Raw genomic sequence first — 22925 nt, forward strand, 5'->3', positions numbered from 1 at the left:
CCCATCTCCTTCCAACTCAGGCGAGGCGGGGGGGGGGGGGGGGGGTGCGGGGTGCGGTGCGGTGTGAGTGTGTGCGTGCCATGTGGCTACAGCAAGTGTCCGTCCGTCTGCTGTATTATATTAACAACAATGGCGCTCTTAAAAAACAAAGAAAGCGTGGGCAGCGCTTCTTCTCGCCGGTCTCGCTTGAATTCGGCACCGTAAGTGCGATGCCACCGATGCCGCCGATCCTGCCGCCGATGCCGCCGATGCTGCCGCCGATCCTGCCGCCGACCGTCACTGAGCCGAACGCCACTGAGCCGAACGCCACTGAGCCGAACGCCACTGAGCCGAACGCCACTGAGCTCCTGCCGCCGCCGATCCTCCCGCCACTGAGCCCGCCGCCGAGCCTTTCGCCCAGCTCTCCACCGTGGTGGTCTGCTGACAAAATGGACGACGGCACGGCCACCGACTGGAATAGGACTGCTTACATAGCAGAGCAATGCTCCCCCGGCTCCACTACCACCACCATTGCCAGCGCGGCCGCAGAGTCCGCTCCACACCACTGGACCGCCGCTGCTTCGCTACAATTTCCTCCCGCCGCCGCTCGCAGGATCGCGTATTTCGTCGCCTACGCCCTCGCCGTCCTGTGCGCCACCACTCCTCATCGCCTGCCGAGTGCCGTCCCGCGCATGCTGAGAGTATTCATACTAAGAGGCCAGCGCTCTGCCTCGCGCCCGCCAGGTGCGCTGCCTTGGTGATGCTCTGCGTCGTGCGCCGCATCTGCCGCTACAAGTCGCCGCTGAGCCGCTGGTCCAGCTCGCGCTGGTCCAGCGTCCGCTACAGCGCCCGCCACAGCTTCCAGCGCAGCTTCCGGCACGCGCGCGGCAGCTCCGCGCGCTGGTCCGCCGCCGGTACCCCCACAGTGGAGCGCGTGCGCGCCCGCCACTCGACGGTGGACGTCGAGGCCGGCGTCGACCATCTCGAGGCGCACCTGAGGCGGCTGAGCTCCGAGAAGCTTCCACCCGCGTCCTTCGACGCGCCGGTCTCGACGGAGCCCTCGCTGGCGTCCGCGATCCTCGCGGCCTCGACCGGCGGCGCAGGTCTCTTGTCGCCGTCGTCGCTGAGGTCGAGGGCATACGCTGACCTACGCCCGGTGGAGAGGGGCGCTTTGCCAGAAGACGACGTGGCGGCGACCACTCCTCTGGTGGCCGGCCGCGAGGCAACGGCTTCGTCGGCGCCGCGCGAGGGCGGCCCGCCGCCGCGGTCGGCGACGGAGCGCCGGGCGGCGACGGAGCGCCCCAAGGGAGGCGGGACGGCCAAGCGCTTCCGGCGGCGCGCACCGTCGCCACCCCCCGGCGTCATGATACCCCCGGACACGGCGGCGCCGCCGCAGTGGAGCGCGCTTGAGTGGGTCACGCACCAAGAGAGCGTGGACGGCTTCGCCATATCCGTGCGCAGCTTCGACTCGACGTCGAGCCGCGGGCGCTCCAGCGGCTGGGCCGTCTATGCCGGAAGCGCGGACGAAGTCTCGTCGGGCGATGTTTCAGACGGGATCGCCAGGGCGAGCAGCGCAGCCCCCCGGCAGCAGCGTCCGCCATCCCGGCCGTTCGGACGCAAGTGATCGCAAGGACCTCGAGGAGTGAGCATCCTGAGAGGGCCGCTCGTCCAGAGGTGCCTCCCCCCCTCCTGATTTAGGGTAGTTCGCGCGCCGCCGCAGCCGCAGCGCCGCCTGTGCTGCGCTGCGGCCTGCGCTGTGGCAGACAGACAGAGGGAGAGAGAGAGAGAGAGGCGAGGGCGGTCGAGTGGACGAGTGCGCACGGGGCTAAGTGCGTAACGTATCATACACTTACGTCCGGGGCCCCAGTTATATCCGGCTGCTTCCTACACTTACTGATTCGCATCTCAGAAAGTGTGTATCGCGCGAGAGAGAGAGAGAGAATTCTTGATACGAAACCACGACGACACACACCAGTCGACTCGCATCGGTTGCCTCCATGAACGGCGGAGCTATTCTCGCGTCCACACCACACCTGGCTCCAACGTGGACACGCCCATAGCTGGGGACACTACTAGGTCACGCATGGCATCAGAAGTTTTATCTCTGGGCCCCGAAAGGCATCTCTAGCAGCGTCGTTACGCATGCGCCCTCCCCTCCTGGGCGCATACGCCTCACGTCTCGACAGAGCATAAGCCCTTGGTGTGCCACGAGACGAGTTTTTCGCCATCGCCGCGAGCAGCAAGCCGCCCGCCGCAAACAGCCGGAGGCATCGCCGCAGCACTGTCTGCGCTGCGCTCCCGCACCCGTCGACGAAGCTCCCCCCGCGGAAGACCGCGCGTAGCGACGCCTTGTCGTTCGAGATGAGCGCGCTTGAAGCCCGCCCACCTACTGCCCCTGAGAGTTGGTTACCGAGTGGGATCAGCTCCCCCCCTTGGGATCGAAGCTTCCACGACCTCGCACCCAACACCACAGGCGGATCTCTCTCTCTCTCTCTCTCTCTCTCTCTCTGTATCGCGCGCCCTTGCGGGGGGAGCGCTGAAGACACAACTTTCGCCGATCTTGAGCTTGAGGAGTATCAAAAAGCGGGTGCGCTGACACACAATGTCTCGACGTCTGGGTAGTAAAAGAGCAAAAGCTCGCTTGTGGGTGCTCACAGATATTGATCGGAAGTTGTACAGTCCTCCCGTGGCGCGTCTGAGCCGAACCCTCAGGGGGGCGAAGTGGCAATCGCTGGCAGCCTGCGTCAGAGTTGTCGCCCTTCTGGCCCGAATGTTCGGGCATGTCGAGCCGCAGGGCGTCGTTCAGCCCATGTACGTGTCCGTGGTCGTCACCTGCCCCGGCTCGCGCATCGGAAAGGTCATCGGCCCGGGCGGCTCGGGCCTCCGCCACCTCTGGCGCCTCGCGCGTGTCCGAGCCCACGTGCCGAGGGAGGCGCTCGAGAACGGCGACCGCGAGATCCAGCTGACGGGCACGCCGGAGCAGGTGCAGCAGGCACAGCACATCATGGTGCAGATGATGTCGCAGCCCAGCCTCGCGCCCGTCACGGCGCCGGGCGGCATGATGGGGATGGGTGGCCGGCCTCTCGCACCGCACCCGGTCTCGGCAGCGCCGGTCGGGTCGGCGCGGCTGCTGCTCGAGTCGATCCGGGTCGGCCACCTGGTCGGCAAGGCGGGCGCCGGCCTGCGCGACATCCGCAAGGCGGAAGCAGCTCTAGACACTCTCCAGACACTCTCCTACGCTAGACACACTTCCTGGAAGTGTCCGCAAGGCGGAAGCGGCGCCCACGGTGGGACTGCAGCCTCCCCGGCTGTGACCCCTGAGCCGCCACCCGGACTGGGTTTCGTTAGGAGAGCGGCGCCCACTTTGAGCTCGCGCGTGGCGAGTGGTTTGGTGGCCGCCTGCTCACGATCCGGCCTCCCGTGGCGAAGCAGCTGCGCTGCCTCGACCTCCTCTGCCGCAAGCTAGGCTCGGGGCCTAGACACTTCCTAGACACCTCCTAGACACGTCCTTGTTCACACCTCGACCTCCTCTGCCGCGAGCTAGGCTCGGGGCCGGAGCCCGCCAGCCGGCTCAAGCCCTATCACGCGTGTACGCTATCACGCGTGTACGCTTGACGGTGTGTGGCATAGGATCGGGGCCGGAGCCCTCCAGCCTGCGCAGCCCAGACGGCACCTCCTGCCCCGTCCACCTGCGGGTGACGCCGCCCTAGACACTTCCTAGACATTTCCTAGACATTTCCTAGACATCTCTCGTCCACCTGCGGGTGACGCCGCCCCCATCGCGAGGCGGTCGGAGAGGCAGCGTACCGCAGGACAGCACACGCTCGAGCCAATCGTAGGTGCTACTGCCCAGTGAGGCGGTCGGCAGCGTCGTCGGCAAGAGCGGCGCAGGGCTCAAGGTGCCGCCTGCTGGCGGGAGAGATGTCTAGGAAATGTCTCGGAAATGTCTCGGAAATGTTTCTCTCAAGGTGCCGCCTACTAGCGGGAGAGAGGTCTCCCCATATCTCCCCAACTCTCCCCATCTCTCAAGGTGCCGCCTACCAGCCAGAGAGAGACGCGAGCAGTAGCGAGCTCGAGTGCTAGCGAGTGGGCGGGCGGGGCGCAGGGCCCAAGAGCCCTCCTCCCCGCTCCTCGCGCCTCGCCGGAGCCGTCGAGTCTGCTCTGCCTTCCGCTAGCAAGTCTCCCCTATCTCACCATATCTCCGCTTGCAAGCCTCCCCTATCTCACCATATCTCCGCTTGCAAGTCCCTGACTTGTCAAGGACTCCTCTGCAAGGCCATATCTCCCCATATCTCCCCACATCTCCCCATATCTCACTCGTCGAGGACTGCTCTGCAAGGCCATATCTCCCCATATCTCCCCACATCTCCCCATATCTCACTCGTCGAGGACTCCTCTGCAAGGCCATATCTCCCCACATCTCCCCATATCTCCCCATATCTCACTCGTCGAGGACTCCTCTGCAAGGCCATATCTCCCCACATCTCCCCATATCTCACTCGTCGAGGACTCCTCTGCAAGGCCATATCTCCCCATATCTCCCCACATCTCCCCATATCTCACTCGTCGAGGACTGCTCTGCAAGGCCATATCTCCCCATATCTCCCCACATCTCCCCATATCTCACTTGTCGAGGACTCCTCTGCAAGGCCATATCTCCCCATATCTCCCCACATCTCCCCATATCTCACTCGTCGAGGACTGCTCTGCAAGGCCATATCTCCCCATATCTCCCCACATCTCCCCATATCTCACTCGTCGAGGACTCCTCTGCAAGGCCATATCTCCCCATATCTCCCCACATCTCCCCATATCTCACTCGTCGAGGACTCCTCTGCAAGGCCATATCTCCCCATATCTCCCCACATCTCCCCATATCTCACTCGTCGAGGACTGCTCTGCAAGGCCATATCTCCCCATATCTCCCCACATCTCCCCATATCTCACTCGTCGAGGACTCCTCTGCAAGGCCATATCTCCCCATATCTCCCCACATCTCCCCATATCTCACTTGTCGAGGACTGCTCTGCAAGGCCATATCTCCCCATATCTCCCCACATCTCCCCATATCTCACTTGTCGAGGACTCCTCTGCAAGGCCATATCTCCCCATATCTCCCCATATCTCCCCATATCTCACTCGTCGAGGACTGCTCTGCAAGGCCATATCTCCCCACATCTCCCCATATCTCACTCGTCGAGGACTGCTCTGCAAGGCCATATCTCCCCATATCTCCCCACATCTCCCCATATCTCACTTGTCGAGGACTGCTCTGCAAGGCCATATCTCCCCATATCTCCCCACATCTCCGCATATCTCACTCGTCGAGGACTGCTCTGCAAGGCCATATCTCCCCACATCTCCCCACATCTCCCCAGATCTCACTCGTCGAGGACTGCTCTGCAAGGCCCTCCGCGAGGCTGGCATCGCCCTCGAGCTGCCGAGGGAGGAGGAAGCGCAAGGGCGGAGGCTCCTCTGCGGCAGCCCTGAACAGCGTCTCTTCACACCTGCAGCTGTGACCAGGCGGCGCAAGGGTGGAGGCTCCTTTCCCTCTCGGGCCGACACCACGCGCTCCTGCGCCGCCACTACCAGCCTCCTCTTCTTGACTCGCAGCCTACTCTTGTCTGCAGGCCCCTCGCAAGTCTATCTCCCCCATATCTCCCCACATCTCCCCCATACCTCCCCATATCTCGTCTGCAGGCCCCTCGCAAGTCTATCTCCCCCATATCTCCCCACATCTCCCCCATACCTCCCCATATCTCGTCTGCAGGCCCCTCGCAAGTCTATCTCCCCCATATCTCCCCACATCTCCCCCATACCTCCCCATATCTCGTCTGCAGGCCCCTCGCAAGTCTATCTCCCCCATATCTCCCCACATCTCCCCCATACCTCCCCATATCTCGTCTGCAGGCCCCTCGCAAGTCTATCTCCCCCATATCTCCCCACATCTCCCCCATACCTCCCCATATCTCGTCTGCAGGCCCCTCGCACGCGGTTTGCGCCGCGACCAGCGCCGTGCTCTCCAAGCTGGCCGAGTCGTCTGTCTCGATGATGGCGCCTCTCCACCCGCCGGCAGCGGTCCTCCCGCCAGGCATGTTCCTAGACACCTCCTAGACACCTCCTAGGCACCTCCTAGGCACTTCCTTGCTCACACCTCGCACCTCCTCCCGCCAGGCATGTTCCTAGACACCTCCTAGACACCTCCTAGGCACCTCCTAGGCACTTCCTTGCTCACACCTCGCACCTCCTCCCTCCTCCCTCCAGGCATGTTCCTGCCGGCGCAGCCTATACCGCGCCCGCCGAGCATGCAACCGCCGCCGATGCAGCAACCGATGCAGCTCTCGCCCATGCCGATGCCACAAGTCGCACCTATGCCGCAGCCGCACGCTCTGCCGGGCGGCGGCGCGGACGGCACGCCTTTGGCGGCGGCGCTCGGGGGGCTGCACTTGGGCCTTCCGCCGCCGCAGTCAGCGGTGCCCCGTCTTAGACACTTCCTAGACACTTCCCAGACACTTCCTTGTTCACACCTCCTTCCGCCGCCGCAGGCAGCGGTGCCCGCCGGGCCTGCCGGGCCCGCACCTCCGGCGGGGCCGGCAGACGCAAGCGTCCTCGCCCCGGCGACCGCCGCAAAAGAAGGAGTCGCCGCTTGCCGCCCCTCGCGTGAGCCTTCTTGCAGCCCTCTGTGCAGGCGACCGCGGCGGCGGACGATGGGATCTGGTTCAGCTGCGGCGGCGGGGACGAGGTGGGCGGGGCGGGGGCGGTGGCGGGGGCAGGCCGGGGGCCGTCGCCGCCGCAGCTCGCAGCTTCGGCGCCCAGCGAGTCCAAGGAGGTGTGAACAAGGAAGTGTTTAAGAAGTGTCCAGGAAGTGTCTAGGCGCCCAGCGAGTCCAAGGAGGAGCGGAGGAGCGCTGCGCCCCCCCCCCCTCCCTGCCCATGCCCCCTCCCTGCGCATACCCCCCCTTCGGGCTTTCCTATCTCCCTCCTCCGCTCCGCCGTCCGATCGCCACAGTGGCGAGGTCTGGCGAGGTAGGTCTGCCGTCTTAGACACTTCCTAGACACTTCCTAGACACTTCCCACAGTGGCGAGGTCTGGCGAGGTAGGTCTGCCGTCTCGTCGTCTCGCGACTCCGCCGTCTCGCACCCGCGCGTGAGCACGAGCTGGGCGTAGCGGACGCCTTGCACGCGCACACACACACACACACACACACACACACACACACACACACACACACACACACACACACACACACACACACACACACACACACACACACACACACCACAGCCGCGCGCGCTTCGTTGATCGATCTCCTCCCGTCAGCCCGTTAGCCTCTCCAAAGCACCTCTGAGTGATGAGCCCTCCTGCGCGTCGGCGCAGCTCCCCGGATGTGCTCTCGCAGCCCCTTCTCCCCTCTCCGTTCAGATCCCTCCACCCTCCTTTCTCCCGTGCCCCTCTCCCGCCTCGTCCCTCACCCCCCTCGTGCACTCCAACACGGCCAACACGCCGTATTTCGTGTTCTCGCTGTCGCTCTCGCAACGCGCGTCGGTTTTATTTTCAGACCGTATTTATTTAATCGCGAAAAAACTCATGCGAAGCCCGCGGAAGAAATCATGACCACAGTCCGCGCACCGCGCGTGCACCTCCACAGAGACGAGGCCTCGCCATGCATCATATGAGACACGGCATGGTGCCATGGTGCCCAGACACAGAGAGATACCCGAGAACCCCACGAGATGGAACAAGCCGCCCGCGACGCCGGTCGCCGGCGCCGTGGGGATGAGCCATGCCGACACTCGGGCCCCGACGACAATACAGACCTAGCGACGCCCTCACCCCTCGCAGCGGACAGAGATCGCACACAGCGGCACACCGTAAACATCCTAGCCCGTTCCCCAGAGGGTCAACTGCACAGAGGGGACTCGACACGCGGGGTGGGACCGACGGCGGGCGCAGACATCTAGCTTGCCCCCCCCTCACCCCCACCCCAACCCCCTCCCCCTCCCCCCTGCAGGGGGGCACATGCGTCAAGCAGAGATCGCGCTCTCCCACGCCCCCTACCCCTTCCCGGCGGGAATCGCGCGGCGGTATGGGGCGGGAAATGCGCTGCTCCAAGGAAGCCGCCTCTCACCACCACACGCTCCGCGGCCTCGCTTCCGCCGGGGCCTCCGCCACTCCGCGCTTCTCCGCGGCACGGATGATCTCCAGCCGCCGCCGCACCTGTTCACAGCGGGCGGTGTGAAGAGACGCTGCTCACGCGGTGCGACTCATATCGCAGCCTCCGCCGCACCGCCCCCTCGAGACCTCGAGAGGCCGCCTCGAGACCCGACCGCAGCGCAGCGACGTGGGGGCCTGCGGCGGCGACGGCAGCGGCGGCGGCGGAGGAGGCGTTTCCAGCGAGGGCGGCGCCGGCGCCGGGGAGGGCGGCGAGGGCGGCGCCAGCGGCGGCGGCGACGCATTTGCCTGAAGCGGCCAGCTTTCGGCCGCGCCGTGCCGCCTCCTTGGACCAGTTGGCTGCCGCGGAGGAGAGGGCAGACGCGGCGGCGGAGAGGGCGGGGGCCGAGCGCTGCCTGGCCGTCGCCGAGGCGTTGGCCGCCGCCGCCGCCGCCCAAGCCGTCCCCGCCTTGGCCGTGTGCGCGGATGCCGCCGCCGCTGTTGCTGCCGCCGTCGCAGCGGCGCGGAGCAGCGCCGCGCCGGAAGCGGCGCCGCGCGAGGCTTGCTTGGACGCGCTCGCCGCCGCGGCAGAAAGCGTCGCCGCGCCTGCAGACGCGCCGCGAGACACCTGCCGGCCAGTCGCCAGGCCTGCGCCGCGAGCCCACTGCGCGGCGCCGGCAGAGGCGTTTGCGGTGATGGCGGGCAGCAGCTCTGCTTTGGCGGAGATGGCGCGCACGCCCACCACAAAGGCGTGCGGCGGGGGCGGGGCGGGCGTGGCGACCGCGACCGCGACCGCCGAGGGGCGGAAAAGTAGGCCGAGGCCGACGCCCGACGCGAGCAGGAGGAGGAGGCCGAGCAGGACGGGGCGTGGGGCAGCTGGCCGCTTGTTCGGGGCGGGCGCCGGCTCCTTATCCGGCGCCGCGGGCGCCAAATCCTTGGCCGGCGCCGCCGGCGCCAAGTCCTTGGCCTCGACTTCGTCGAAAGTCGGCGGCGTGGGCGGAGGAGAGGGTGGCGGCAGTGGCGAGGGTGGCGGCGGCGGCTCTGGCGACGGGAGAGCCTGCGCTGCGAGGTCCGATTGGGGCGACGGTGGAACGGCCGTAGTCGGCGACTCCGGCGCCACGGCGGGCGGGGCGGCCGCAGAGATGTCCTCCTCCTCCGCCGGCACCATCTCAGAGATGTCCTGCGCATCGGCAATCGACTCGAAAGATGATTCGTCGTCGTGCTCCTCTGCCTCCTGCTTCAACGTCTCGGCGGCGGCGCGAGCCGCTGACGATTCGATGAGCGCCGCGAGTTTCTCACGCTGGCTTCCAGCAAGCATTTGGAGGAGGCACGCAATTCGAGGATGATGCAGAGTATCCACAAGCCGTTTTTCTTCTTTTATTGTTGTACATACATACATGTACAGGCACTCCCTTTGCTGCCACTCACGAAGTGATGTACAGGGAGGATGTGGCCCTGAGTTATGTGTACGCCGACTCAGGGTGTGTGGCAGCCAGCTGGCTGTGTGTCTTGTGAGCCTGTTTGTGTCTGTGTGTCGCTCGTGCGTGTCGTCATCATCTGTCCAGCGTCCACCCATACCGCGTTGGTGTCCAGTCCGAGCCTGGCTGTTCTTCACCTTACTACCTACCTACCTAATGGGTGGGGCGACAGGAAGAATGTGGCCCTGAGTTATGTGTACGCCAACTCAGGGTGTGTGGCAGCCAGCTGGCTATGTGTCTTGTGAGCTTGTTTGTGTCTGTGTGTCGCTCGTGCATGCCGTGCCGTCATCATCTGTCTAGCGTCCATCCACCCATACCGCGTTGGTGTCCAGTCCGAGCCTGGCTGTTCTTCACCTTTCTACCTACCTACCTACTCGAATGTTTGAACGTTATTAAAATGAACGGGGGGGAAGGGACTTGTGTTGTTTCGAGTTTTAGGTATGTTTGACACATCACCTCATCAGAACGACACACATTCTACTCAGAGCGGTGGTTGAGGCCGATTGCCTCAACTTGAGCACTTGAGCACTGGATAGGGTCGATTCCGCATGGTACGGGACCCCTCGATCGTCTCGCCCTCCCTCGCTGGTGTGCTCATTGGGGGGGGTCATAACAAACACGGTACAGGATCGAGGTGCACGCTGCAGCGTTTGATTGCGGGAGCACGAGGGCTCCCACTCGCGCCCGGCGGCGCGCGGAGGAGGCCGAGAGTATAGGCCAAGTACAAACAAGAGCAGAGAAAAAGCAGCTACGACAGATCGCAGTTCGGCAGAGCCGAACTAAGAGGAGACGCGTGACATAATCGAGGGACGAAACTCATGTGAGACAGAGGGTCACGCGGGACAGGAGTAAAGTGCCAAAGGGGGCACCACAGAGGGTGGTTACTATCTCCGCATTCCACGCCCCCCCCAGGTCGGTATGACCTGAGAAGATGTGGAGATGGGACAAGCATGCAAAGTCTGCCGCGCCTGGGAAGCTTACGCGGACGTGGGGCAATTCCCCCGATCAGACAGGGCAACCCCGCTCTCTCCTTTCGTCGCAGCTCTGCTCTCCTCGCGGCATATTTTGGCCCCTCGAGTTTATCGAGCTCTCCTCGCGCAAGGACGACTCTTCTTACGCCCACTCCGATCATTTGCCGCCCAGTCATATCGTTGCTCACGTCCAATCTCTCTTAATAAATAAATAAATAAAACGCACACACCAAATACATCCACTCTCTCTTCGACAGGGTTTGCTCGTTGTAAAATTCTTTTTGAGCTTAGCCTTCGATGTTATGAAACAACGCAGGGCGGACATGGCATATCGCTCTCGGGCAGGCCGGGCGAATTCTTTTTCGCCATGACTGCCGCCATCAGCCCGGTCGTGCTTCGCGCCCTTGGTACGCTCAAATGCGCCCTCGCTGACTTTGTGCGCCGGGGCGACCTGACCTCGCTGCGCGCCCTCCTCGCCGGGCGGACGCGCGGCGCGGCGCTCACGGCCCTGCTCGACTCGCGCCTCGAGGCCCAGAACCAGAACACGCTGCTGACCTACGCCGCTTGGCACGGGCAGGCCGACGCGGTGCGGCTGCTGCTCGAGAGCGGCGCGAGCGTGGGGGCGACGACGGGCCGTGGCTGCTCCGCGCTGTTCGTCGCGTGCCAGAAGGGCCACCTCGAGTGCGCCCAGCTGCTTCTCGTGGCCAGTGCGGCGGTCGACCAAGTCACGGACGACGGCACCACGCCGCTGTTCATCGCGTGTTACAAGGGCCAGCTCGAGTGCGTGCGGCTGCTCCTCGGCGCCAGCGCGGCGGTCGACCAAGCTGATGATGAAGGCACCACGCCGCTGAGCGCTGCGAGCCAGGCTGGCCAGATCGACTGCGCCCGTCTGATGATCGCCGCGGGCGCTGCGGTGAACCAAGCAGACGCTGACGGCTTCACGCCGCTGATCGTCGCGTGCCAGAATGGCCACCTCGAGTGCGCCCAGCTGCTCCTCGCTGCCAGCGCGGCGGTCAGCCAAGCCAAGAATGACGGCGCCACGCCGCTGTACATCGCGTGCCAGAAGGGCCAGCTCGAGTGCGCCCGGCTGCTTCTCGCTGCTGGCGCGGCGGTCGCCCAAGCCATGAGTGGTGGCTCCACGCCCCTTCACGTTGCGAGCCAGCAGGGCCACCCCGCCGTCGTGCTCTGCCTGCTGCGGGCGGGCGCTGACACAGCGGCGCGCATTGCGAGCGGCAAGACGGCGCTGCAGCTGGCCAAGGAGAAGGGCCACACCGAGTGTGAGCGCGCCCTTGAGGCGGCGGCGAGGGAGGCCGAGGCGGCGCGGCACGCCGAGGAGCTGCTGGCGGAGGAGGAGGCGGAGGCACGCGCCAAGGAGAAGAAGAACGGCAAGAAGAAGGGCAAGAAGAAGAAGAAGAAGCAGGGCGGCGGGGGAGGCGCTGGGCCGTCGCAAGAGGCCGAGGCGCCGGCAGAGGAGGAAGAGGAGGAGGCGCTGGCGGCGGCGGAGGAGGCGGAGCTTGCGGCGGCGCTCGAGGAGAGCGCGAGGCTGGAGGAGGGGAGGCGGGCGGCGGAGGCGCAAGGGCCGTCCTCGGCTGCAGAGGCGCCGGCTCCGAGGGAGGAGGAGCCGCCGGCCGACTTCATCTGCCCGATCACGACCGAGCTCATGAGTGACCCGGTGATGGCGGCGGACGGGCATTCGTACGAGCGGTCGGCGATCGAGCGCTGGCTCGCGACCAAGTCGACGAGCCCGATGACGGGCGAGGCGCTCGTGCACAGCTTCCTCGCCCCCAACCACACGCTGCGCCGGATGATCCGGGAGTGGGAAGAGGCGAACGCATGCTGAAGAGCGCAGCGCACTTGCGCCGCCCGCCCCACCCCCAGGCCGTCGCCGCGGGCGCGGGAGCGGCTTAAAAGCCGTACACCCTCCCGGCTCCCGCGGTCTCGAGCGCGCGCCTCGGCCCTCATCGCAGAATCGACGTGTGCTTGTACTTTACGCGGCGTACATACAAAGACCACAAAAGACGGCCAGGCAGAGCGAGCACACCCCGCGCGCGCAAGGCTAAGGGCGGAATCCGGAAAGGGAATCGCTCTGGCAGTACCAGAGGTGGCGCTCTGCCTAAAGGTGGGTTCTGGCAGATGGCAAGAGACAGTAGATTATCTCGTCCCCGGCGGCGTCCCCGCCGCCCCGCCTCCAGCCGCCCCCTCCGCCTTGGGCTTGACGCCCGCGCGGTAGAACTCGAACTTGGGCTTGGCGTTGGCTGCCGCCGCCTCCCTCTCCCGCGCCTCGCGCTCCTCCTCCTCCCTCTCTTCCTCCTCCAGCCGCGCCCCCGCAGCCTGCGGCAGCAGCCCCTGCCGCTTCGCGAGTCGCAGCTGCTGCCGGCGGTACTCGTCAAAGGCCTACAGGGAAGTCGAGGAGGCTCCGAGGAGGCTCCCGCGCCACACCCGCGTGCGCCACCCGCCGACCGCCGACTCGCTCTCGGGGTGGGGCGAGCGGAGCAGGCGGACGCGGCCGGGCTCGGCGACCCACAGCTCCTCGCAGATCGAGGTGACGAGGTGCTCGTCGTGGGAGATGACGAGCAGCCCGCACCTGTGGTACACGTCCCCGCCACATCACCGACCGCGGACATGCACATGTCCCACCGTGCGGGGCAGGAGCGCCGCACTCGCACTCTTGCAGCGCGTGGATCAGCGCCTCCACCTGCGGGCCGAATGCTCCAGGACCACTCAGACGACGGGTCGCGGACGCGTGGCGAAGACCAGCGCCTCCACCGCGTCGAGGTCGAGTGATCTCGGGTAATCTCGGGTAATCTCCACCGCGTCGAGGTCGAGGTGGTTGGTCGGCTCGTCAAGCAGCAGCAGGTGCGGCCGCTGCCACATGATTTGCGCAAAGGCGACCTAAACAGCGAAAGACACGGCGCCGTTCGTCAGCCACGAGTCGACCCCTCTCCTGCCACCCGTTCGCGGGCGACCCTCGACTTTTGGCCGCCAGACAGCGTCGACATCTTTTGGAGCGCCGTGTTGCCGCCGAGGCCCATCGATCCGAGGTGGGCCTACAGGAAGGTTCCAGGAAAGGTCCAGGAAAGGTCTAGGAAAGGCCGAGGCCCATCGATCCGAGGTGGGCCCGGATCTCGAGCGGCTTGGCGGCGGGGAACTGCCTCTGGAACGCCTCGAGCGCGGTGAGGGAGAGGTCGAGCTGGTCGACGTGGTGCTGGCTGAATCGGCCTGCGACAACGCGTCGAGGACGTGTCAGGGACGTGCCGCGGGGAAGGCCGACGTGCTGCCGAGAAGCAACCCATGCGCAGCCGCGCGGCGCGGGTGACGCTGCCGCGGCTCGGCTCAAGGTCGCCGATGATGACCTAGACAAGCAGCGACTAGGAGATGTCTAGGGAGATGTCTAGGAAGTGTCTAGGAAGTGTCTCGAGGTCGCCCCCGATGACCCACGGCCGTGCCGCGCGGGGAGAGCGTGCCGCGCAGGGCTGTGGCCTTGAGCAGCGTCGACTTGCCCCATATCTCCCCGTATCTCCCCATATCTCCCCGTATCCCCCCGTATCTCTGGCCTTGAGGAGCGTCGACTTGCCGATGCCGTTTGGCCCGACGAGGGCGACGCGCGAGCTCATGTCGAGGCCGAGGTTGACGCGCGAGAACAGGGCCGGCTTGCCTGCGGGACGGGGATGTGGGGAGATGTGGGGAGATATGGTGACGTGTCACGGGGACGTGACGTGTCACGGACGAGCCGCGGGCGGAGGGAGGGGGAGGGGGAGGGGGAGGGGGGGGGGGGGGAGGGGGCTGTGCCGGGGTAGCTGAACGCGACGTCCACCACTTGCAGGACAGGCGACGAGATCGGCTCGGGGGGAGGGAAGGCGAAGCGAAGGGACGGGTCCTCGAGGATCTCGGCCACGCACTCCATCCGGTTCATCGCCTTGATGCGAGACTGCACCATGGCGGCGCGGTTGGCCGAGGCGCGGAACTTGCTGATGAAGGACTGCATGTGCTGCCGCGCCTGCTCGCAAACTGGAGATATGGGGAGATATGGGGAGATGCATGTGCTGCCGCGCCTGCTCGCAAACTGGAGATATGGGGAGATATGGGGAGATGCATGTGCTGCCGCGCCTGCTCGCAAACTGGAGATATGGGGAGATATGGGGAGATGCATGTGCTGCCGCGCCTGCTCGCAAACTGGAGATATGGGGAGATATGGGGAGATGCATGTGCTGCCGCGCCTGCTCGCAAACCGGAGATATGGGGAGATATGGGGAGATGCATGTGCTGCCGCGCCTGCTCGCAAACTGGAGATATGGGGAGATATGGGGAGATGCATGTGCTGCCGCGCCTGCTCGCAAACTGGAGATATGGGGAGATATGGGGAGATGCATGTGCTGCCGCGCCTGCTCGCAAACTGGAGATATGGGGAGATATGGGGAGATGCATGTGCTGCCGCGCCTGCTCGCAAACTATGGGGAGATATGGGGGAGATAGACTCCGAGGTCGGCCTCTCTCTCCTTGGCATGCGCTGCCGCGCCTTGTCCTGCGCCTCGCGCCTCGCCTCGTTGGCGCGCAGCGCCTCGGCGCGGCTGATCTCGAACTTGTCGTAGTCGCCCTTGTACCTGCGCAAGCGAGGGGGGGAGGGGGGGGCGTCACACGGAGCAGAGAGCTGCGCGCTGGCCGTCGGCGCAGCTGCGCACCGCACGATCTTCTTGTCGCCCGAAAAGTGGAGGATGTCGCTGACCACGCGGTTGAGGAAGGAGCGCGCGTGCGACACGACGACGAGCGTCTTGTCCCAGCCCTGCAGGTACGTCTCGAGCCTAGACACTTCCGAGACACCTCCGAGACACCTCCGAGAGACTTCCTCCCGCAAGTGCGTCTCGAGCCAGAGCACGGCGTGCAAGTCGAGGTGGTTGGTCGGCTCGTCGAGCAGCAGCACCTATTCACAACCACAACAACTCATCACAAGCTCGGGTCATCTCGGGCAATGCTCGTCGAGCAGCAGCACGTCCGGCGCGACGAAGAGCGCGCGGGCGAGGGCGACGCGCATTCTCCACCCGCCGGAGAAGGAGCCGGTCGGCCGTGCCTGCATCTCCGCGTCGAAGCCTAGCCCGGCGAGGATCGCATCTGGGGTCCGAGATTCGGGGAGATATGGATCTCTGCTGCATCTCGGCGTCGAAGCCTAGCCCGGCGAGGATCGCCCCCGCGCGGCCGGGCGCCGAGGCCGAGTCGATCTCCTCGAGCCGCTCGATCACCTCGAGATATGAGGAGATGTGGGGAGATGTGGGGAGATGTGGGGAGATGTGGGGAGAGACGGGGAGAGACGGGGAGAGACGGGGAGAGACGGGGAGGTACGGGTCCTCGATCACCTCGCCCAGCCGCGCCACCCTCTCTGCCTCGTCCGCCGCGTCGTCGGCATCCGCCTCGCCCTCCTATTCATGAAGGAGCACACGGCATCACTCATCCCACACGCATGGACGGGTGGCCTCGTCCGGCTCGCCCGCCTTGCCCTCCCCCTCCTCCGCCTCCGCCAGCAGCTCCGCCTCCTCCGCCAGCAGCTCCGCCCGCTCCACGTCGGTCGCCAGCACCGTCTCGAGGACGGTCGCCTCGCCCGACGGCACCTCCTGCTCGATGTGCAGGATCTGCAGGTGCGATGGCACGCCGTCGAAGCGGTGCGCCGACAGGAACTTGAGAAACGTCGTCTTGCCGACGCCGTTCCTGCCGATGAGCCCTCATGAGGTTGATTAGTAGTTAATCAGTAGTTAATCAGTAGTTAATCAAGCCGTTCCTGCCGATGAGCCCATACTTGCGGCCGGAGACGATGGAAACGTCCACCTCGTCGAGGAGGGAGAGGCCGTTAATTAGCGTTCATTAGCGTTCATTAGCGTTCATTAGTGTTCATTAGTGTTCATTAGTGTTCATTAGCGTTCATTAGTGGTCATTAGTGGTCATTAGTGGTCATTAGTGTTCATTAGTGTTCATTAGTGGTCATTAGTGTTCATTAGCGTTCATTAGTGTCGCCTCGTCGAGGAGTGCGAGGCCGTTAATTAGCGTTCATTAGCGTTCATTAGTGGTCATTAGTGTTAATTAGTGGTCATTAGTGTTCATTAGTGGTCATTAGTGTTCATTAGTGTTCATTAGTGGTCATTAGTGGTCATTAGTGGTCATTAGTGGTCATTAGTGGTCATTAGTGGTCATTAGTGGTGTTCATTAGTGTTCATTAGTGTTCATTAGTGGTCATTAGTGTTCATTAGTGGTCATTAGTGTTAATTAGTGGTCATTAGTGTCGCCTCGTCGAGGAGTGAGAGGCCGTTGATGTCCATCGACACGCCCTTGAGCAGCATGTCGGACGAGCCCCCTCCCCCGCCGCGCCAGTGCAGCACGACCGGCTCGCGGGTCAGCTCCCGCATGAATTCCTCGCGCTGCATGTTGATCGCCTTCTCGCGGCGGGCGGCCCGCTTGAGCTGCTTCTCCGCCCTCCGCGCCTGCTTGAAGCGGCGGGCGACCGCCTCCTCGCTCTCGTCCTCCTACAGGCGAGGGTCCAGGAAGGTCCGACGGCGCCGTCCCGCTCGCCCTACACCTCGCTCCTCGCTCCTCGCTCCTCGATCAGCGAGTTGACGGGTCCGCCGTGAGAGATGTTGTTGTTGATGTTCACTCGCACCGGACCCATGTCCTTGGCGACCTCGGCCACAGCCTGCTCCTCGTCCGCCGTCACCAGCGCCAGCATGTTGACGGCGGCGCCAAGCGTGCGCAGCTCCGGAGCGGGAGCCGGAGCGGCGGCGGCGGCTTCAGACGTGCCGCTCAGCGCCGCCAGCAGCGCTGCGCACAACGGCTCGGCCGCCGCCTCGTCTGCAGCCACTCCGACATCGACCAGCAGCGGGCCAACCGCGCCGGCGACGTCCTCGTCTGCCTCCCCGGAGGACGCGTCAGCCAGCAGCTCCTCTATGTACTCGCCGACGCCAGCTTCGTCTAGCGTGGCGACGCCCGCCTCGCCGAGCGTGGCCAGCAGAGCCTCCCGCGGCGTCGGCATGCAGTCAGTCCCTGACACTTTGACCGCGAAGTGCGGGTGGTTGGCCAGACGGGCGAACGAGCCAGAGCCGAACCCGAATGTGTGGGTGGCAGCGCGGCCAGCAGAAGAATTTTACCAGACGGGGAGAGGGAGAGAGTTGAGAACCCCACCCCACCCCACCCCACCCCACCCCACCCCACCCCACCCCACCCCACCCCTCCCAACCCCACCCCACACCCCACCACCCCACCCCACCCCACACCCCACACCCTACACCCCACACCCCAGGGATAAAAGTACTGCCAGCCAAGTATTGCTGCTGCAACCCTGATTTTCTAACTCTGTAAAATTCTAACTCTGTGACTCCAATGGGTCTACGACTACGTCTCTGCTGTGTTAGGATCATCAGAGGTGTCGAGGTGGTGTCGAGCGGTGTCGAGGTGGAGCGGTGTCGAGGTGGTGTCGAGCGGTGTCGAGGTGTCGAGTGCACGGAGCTAAGTGCCTCGCCGTCCTCGCAGGAATCGCTTAGGCGGCTCCCGTGGTGTACCTGTGTTAGTGCCAGAGGCAGAGCGCGCCAGTCCCGTGCCTAGGGAGTTTCTTGTTGTGCCTTGGAGCACTTGGAGTGCAGTCATCAACCTCACGTCCAGGGCCGGGGAGCTAAGAAGCGCACCCAGCGGGCCGGATGGTCGATATCGGGTTGCGGGCAAGAGAGCCCTAGCCCTGGGGGTGCGCGGACAGAAGGAAAATTCTTTTCAAACGTGCGTCCGCGGCTGCCTGAAGCCGCTCTCTGCCCTCTCGACAGCCACCAGCGAGCACCGATCCGCAGCCCGGGGCCACGCGGCCGGGCACCAAGCCTTCGATGGCGGCCTCGCCCGCCATCGACCTGAGAGAGTCTCTCGAGGCTCTCTTCAGGAATGCGGGCGTTCCCGACGACTTTTACCGCAGATACAAGGAGCGGCTGCTGGACATGGACGTGGGCGATGCTGGCGACCTCCTCGAGGAGGTCGCTTTGAAGGGCATGGCCTCGCTCCGCATCCAGCAGCGCCAGGCGGAGAAGCTCCGCCGGTATCTTCTCGGCCGACGGGGCTGGGAGGAAGCAGCTGCTGTTTTGGCATCCTTTGGCCGCCTGTCGCTGGACGACACCCCTCCTGGGGTGGCGGCTGGCGACCAGGCGGCTGGCGGCGCGGCTAGCGCGTCCGCTCTCGACGGCATGGACGTCGAAGGCGGCTACGCGAGCGCCGAGGAGGATGCCGGGCCGGCCGGAGGTTGGCCCGCAGCTGCGGCAGGCTCCAAAATGGAGCCTGGCTGCTCGCGCAGCGGCGCTGGTACGAGCGCGGCTGCTGCGGGCGGCGAGGGGGCGGTGGCTGGCAGCGTGGGCTGCGGCGGCACGCGCACCCCAGAGGCGGAGAGCGGCGCCCGCGAGGCGCGGGCCGCAGTTGTTGCTGGCGGAGTTGGATCTGCTGTGTCTGTTGACACATCGGATTCTACGCCGCCGGCGGAGGGTGGAGAGGGCGGCTGCCCTTGCTCGCTGCTTGATCCTGGACGTGCCCACGCTCGCGTGACCGCCGGCATTAGTTCGCCCGAGGCATTGGCCTCGGGGGAGGCCTGCGCTCCGTCTTTTTCTTCTTCTGTGCGGCCACGGGATCCGGCGGTGGGCGGGTCGACTGCTGAGGCGATCGCGGAGGCGGCGGTCGAGGCCGTCTACGGGGCACTAGTGCTGGAGGCGCTCGAGGAGTGGGCTGGCGCGAGCGCGTGCAACCCGCTGGACGTGTCAAAGGACGCTCGAGGAATGGGCCTCGAGTGCAAGGACTGCTTTGAGGAGTTTTACCGCGGGTTTGGCGTCGAGCCTTGGCTCTGGCGCCGGGCGATGCGGGAGGGCTGGTCAGAGCTGGGGGACTTCTCGCGAGAGGAGATGGAGGCGGCGGAGGAGGAGATGCGGCGGGGCGATTGTATTGCTGCCTATGGGCTTCAGATCTCTCAGCTAGGCGAGTGGTGCTGCGACGATTGCCTGGAGGGCTATTTGGGGGGGGGCTTTGGCGACTACTCGGAGCTGCGCAGAGGGAGAGCGCCGTATTCGAGTAACCCCTGGATAGGGCGTGCCCGCGACTTGTCGTGGATGCGCCAGGGGCCCATCGCGGTGACGCAGCGGGAGCGGTTGCTGGCGGAAGAGCGCGCGGAGGCGGCGGCAGCGCGGGCGGCGCGGGGGGGTGGGGGGGGTGGCGGCGGGCGGCGGTCCCGCGATGGCCGGCGGCGGGAGGCCCGCAGCGCGGCAAGGTGGGCTCGGGGGGTGGAGTGCGACGAGCGAGCGATTGAGCGCGCTTTCGAGGGGACGGGGGAAGAGCGGCCGGCCAGGTGGGCCGGTCTCTTCGACGGCGCCTAAGGGGTTGCCGTCTGCTGTGCTCCTTTTGGTACCTGTGTCGAACCTGTGTCGGCGAGAGAGAGTTCTCTTTTTTGAATTCTTTTCCTCGCGATGTCCACCCCGCCGCGCCGAGCTCGCGCCGCCTCGCCGCCGCCTCCGCCGCCGCGCCCTCGCCAGACACGCCGCCGCCCACCCGCCTCCTCGACCTCCCCACGGAGCTCATCTCGCGCGCGCCCTCTCTCAATGCGACCCCGCCGACATCGCTCGCGTTGCGGCCGTCTCTCTCCTCTTTCACGTGCGGTGGCTGTGCTTTGCGGCGTTGCTGCGCGAGTCCAACCCGCCGGCGAGGCTGGCGGCGGGCGCTTGGCACAGCCTCTTCATCGACGGCGAGGGGCGGCTCTCGTCGTGCGGCTCAGCGCCGTCCTTCAACCCAGGACTGCTTGGCCACGGCGAGGGCGTGACGCAGCTCAACACGCCGACCCGCCTCCCATCGACGCTGGGCGGCGAGCGCGCTGTGAGCGTGTCGGCTGGACGAGTCCACTGCCTCGCCCTCACCGGCAACAGCGCCCTCTGGAGCTGGGGCCGCGGAGCAGCCGGTCGCTTGGGCCACGGCGACGAGCAGAACCAGCTGCTGCCGAAGAAGATCGAGGCCTTCGCTGATCAGTGGGTCGTCGCCGTGTCGGCTGGACTTCACCACAGCCTCGCCCTCACCGCCGACGGCGCCGTCTGGAGCTGGGGCTGGGGAGACTCTGGCATGCTGGGCCACGGCGACTACCAGAACCAGTGGCAGCCGAAGAAGGTTGAGGCCTTTGCTGGCCGGCGCGTCGTCGCTGTGTCGGCGGGATACGACCACAGCCTCGCCCTCACCGCCGACGGCGCCGTCTGGAGCTGCGGCCGCGGAGGCGGTGGCCGGTTGGGCCATGGCGACGAGCAGGACCAGCTGCTGCCGAGGAAGGTCGAGGCCTTTGCTGGGCAGCGCGTCGTCGCTGTAACAGCTGGAGAGGCACACAGCATCGCCATCACCGCCGACGGCAGTGTCTGGAACTGGGGCAAGGGCGAGTACGGCTGCCTCGGCCACGGAGAGGACCTGTCGAACCAGCTGCTGCCGAAGAAGGTCGAGGCCTTTGCTGGCCAGCGCGTCGTCGCTGTGTGGGCCGCAGGCCGCCACAGCATCGCCATCACCGCCGGTGGTGCCGTCTGGAGCCGGGGCGATGGAGACTGCGGCAAGCTGGGCCACGGCGACGAGCAGAACCAGCTGCAACCCAAGCAGGTCGAGGCGTTTGCTGGCCGGCGCCTCGTCGCTGTGTCGGCGGGAAGCGACCACAGCATCGCCATCTCGACTCCGCCGACGGCGCCGTCTTTACCTGGGGCCACGGCGAATACGCTTGCCTAGGCCACGGAGACGACATGTCGAACCAGCTGCTGCCCAAGAAGGTCGAGGCGTGGGCGCCGGGTCACTGATGAGCTCTGTGTTGAGTGTTGCCGCGTCGGCGCCCACATGCCTATTCGCTACTTGCGGTCCGGGCCAGCAGTGAGGGCTCCGGGGCCGGGGGTTGTTTTTAGGGGGGGATGGGGGGGATGGGGGGAGACTATCCACGGCAGATAGAGGGAGCGGACCGTGAGTTGAGGAAATCGAGGGACGCGACCCACTTCGCCACAGACGGTCCCGCGCCTCGCCCCTAAGACGGGTACACGACCGCGGCTCGTGTGCGTGTACCCGTCTTTGTCCGGAGTGAAAAGTCCAACGCGCGGCTCGTCGGTGGCGGTGTCCCTCAACCTGCGCCGCGCTCGGCGAACCTCGACAGCGCTTTCGGTGGCATGCAGCTCTTTGCGACAGAAGCCTGGAGAGCAGCTCCTCTGCTGCTCACACACTCTGCACAGTTGACACAGCCTATTGTGCGGCTGCCACAGCTGTGACAGCGATGGGCTCGCCCTCACTGGCCCTCAGTCACTTGTGCTGCGGCTTGTGTGAGCGACACTGCTCGGCGACTGCCGGCACACTGTGAGACCATGGGTTTGAGGTTAAACCACGCTACCAGCGCTTGGTCACATCGGCCCCGAGGTCAGATCCTTCTACTCTGTTGATGACAAGACTTGTCTACTGGCTGGAGCCGAGCAGGAGGGCCCAGCGCACAACCCCTGGTCAACTCAGGGTCCACACCCCGTATAAATAATCGTGAGAATTTTCACTCACACACGAGGCACGTGAACAGGAGAAGGTCGATAGAGGCGCTATCAATGATAGGGTCGTATCTGACCACTCCGCACTCGGACGAGTGTGGAGTGACGTCCCTGTCGTCTCGTCAGCGCTCTCAACTCCGCTCTCATGAGTCATGACTGTCACGTGTCAGAGAACAGAGTCAGACGAGTACACAGAGAGAGCCTCACATATTGCTAATTATACTTTTTTCATTTATCAGGGCTTCCGACGTGAACCTCAAGAATACTTTTTTAGAGTACACGACAGAAGACTACACACGCGTTGAGCCGTTGATATCTCGCTCAAACCTCTTCGCACTCTCGGCAAGTTCTCTCTCGATGTATCGCGCGCCCCTTCCGCGCCTCACCCCGGCGCGCGCCTCCTCAGGCGGCACGACCCGCAGCAGCGCCCAGATAGGCGCGGCTCACCCGTCGTCCTCGCGGTCGCTGGGGCTGGTGGTCCTGCTGTCGAGTACTCTGTCGTTCGGGGCATGCGCCGCGTCGTCGCCTTCTTGGATGACGACGGAGGCCATCGCCGCGACGCCGAGCATCGCAACCTCGGCGGGGGAGGGGAGGTGTTGATTCGGGCCGAGCGGTGGGAGGGGCGTGAGCGGGCAGGGCGGCGCTGCACTGGCGAGGGGAGAGGGGGGGGGTGCGGCCTGGGGTGCGGCCTGGCTGCTGTGGCGAGGAGGTGCGGCGCGGAAGGGGGGGGTGGGGGGTGCGGCGCGCCGCGTAGCCGCAGAGCTCGAGCAACCGGACGGGCGTGTGGAAGAAGAGGATGCCCATGAGTGAGTAGTGCCA

At 65.4% G+C, this 22925-nt stretch overlaps 7 protein-coding genes across 7 annotated transcripts in view; 4 read left to right on the forward strand and 3 right to left on the reverse strand.

Moving 5' to 3' along the window:
- Positions 1 to 218: 218 nt before the first annotated feature.
- Positions 219 to 1603, forward strand: EMIHUDRAFT_118328 (hypothetical protein; the record flags this gene model as incomplete). The annotated part of the gene is made up of 2 exons (XM_005771024.1): positions 219 to 415; positions 724 to 1603. 2 exons carry the CDS (start codon positions 219 to 221, stop codon positions 1601 to 1603), a joined length of 1077 nt encoding a protein of 358 aa, XP_005771081.1.
- Positions 1604 to 2749: 1146 nt separating this feature from the next.
- EMIHUDRAFT_243592 (hypothetical protein) lies at positions 2750 to 7145 on the forward strand (the record flags this gene model as incomplete). Its single annotated transcript, XM_005771025.1, has 5 exons — positions 2750 to 3139; positions 3328 to 3370; positions 6244 to 6452; positions 6668 to 6696; positions 7079 to 7145. The coding sequence occupies 5 exons, from the start codon at positions 2750 to 2752 to the stop codon at positions 7143 to 7145; spliced, it is 738 nt and encodes a 245-aa protein (XP_005771082.1).
- Positions 7146 to 8102: 957 nt separating this feature from the next.
- EMIHUDRAFT_118329 (hypothetical protein) lies at positions 8103 to 9447 on the reverse strand (the record flags this gene model as incomplete). Its single annotated transcript, XM_005771026.1, has 2 exons — positions 8103 to 8195; positions 8266 to 9447. The coding sequence occupies 2 exons, from the start codon at positions 9445 to 9447 to the stop codon at positions 8103 to 8105; spliced, it is 1275 nt and encodes a 424-aa protein (XP_005771083.1).
- A 2749-nt stretch (positions 9448 to 12196) lies between these two features.
- EMIHUDRAFT_60205 (hypothetical protein) lies at positions 12197 to 12409 on the forward strand (the record flags this gene model as incomplete). The annotated part of the gene is made up of 1 exon (XM_005771027.1): positions 12197 to 12409. A coding segment is annotated over one exon (213 nt), but the record flags the coding sequence as incomplete, so codon positions are not given.
- A 563-nt stretch (positions 12410 to 12972) lies between these two features.
- On the reverse strand, positions 12973 to 16366 carry EMIHUDRAFT_430796 (hypothetical protein; the record flags this gene model as incomplete). The annotated part of the gene is made up of 16 exons (XM_005771028.1): positions 16346 to 16366; positions 16062 to 16275; positions 15927 to 15989; positions 15740 to 15812; positions 15566 to 15663; positions 15444 to 15496; positions 15258 to 15377; positions 15095 to 15179; positions 14368 to 14575; positions 14133 to 14233; positions 13868 to 13931; positions 13697 to 13797; positions 13545 to 13625; positions 13390 to 13470; positions 13239 to 13273; positions 12973 to 13162 (listed from the first exon to the last, which is right to left on the reverse strand). The coding sequence occupies exons 5-16, from the start codon at positions 15647 to 15649 to the stop codon at positions 12973 to 12975; spliced, it is 1203 nt and encodes a 400-aa protein (XP_005771085.1). The 5' UTR covers positions 15650 to 15663; positions 15740 to 15812; positions 15927 to 15989; positions 16062 to 16275; positions 16346 to 16366.
- A 2059-nt stretch (positions 16367 to 18425) lies between these two features.
- EMIHUDRAFT_118331 (hypothetical protein) lies at positions 18426 to 19946 on the forward strand (the record flags this gene model as incomplete). Its single annotated transcript, XM_005771029.1, has 2 exons — positions 18426 to 18926; positions 19152 to 19946. The coding sequence occupies 2 exons, from the start codon at positions 18426 to 18428 to the stop codon at positions 19944 to 19946; spliced, it is 1296 nt and encodes a 431-aa protein (XP_005771086.1).
- Positions 19947 to 22357: 2411 nt separating this feature from the next.
- EMIHUDRAFT_470210 (hypothetical protein) overlaps positions 22358 to 22925 on the reverse strand; it is a 2772-nt gene continuing 2204 nt past the window's right edge. The window contains exons 9-10 of the mRNA XM_005771030.1: positions 22854 to 22917; positions 22358 to 22681 (exon numbers count right to left, since the gene is read on the reverse strand). Of these exons, the coding sequence (XP_005771087.1) occupies positions 22550 to 22681; positions 22854 to 22917 (196 nt within the window). The 3' untranslated portion in view covers positions 22358 to 22549. The remainder of the gene's footprint in view (positions 22682 to 22853; positions 22918 to 22925) is intronic.

This window comes from Emiliania huxleyi, assembly GCF_000372725.1.
Source record: "Emiliania huxleyi CCMP1516 unplaced genomic scaffold EMIHUscaffold_393, whole genome shotgun sequence".
NCBI lineage: Eukaryota > Haptophyta > Isochrysidales > Noelaerhabdaceae > Emiliania > Emiliania huxleyi.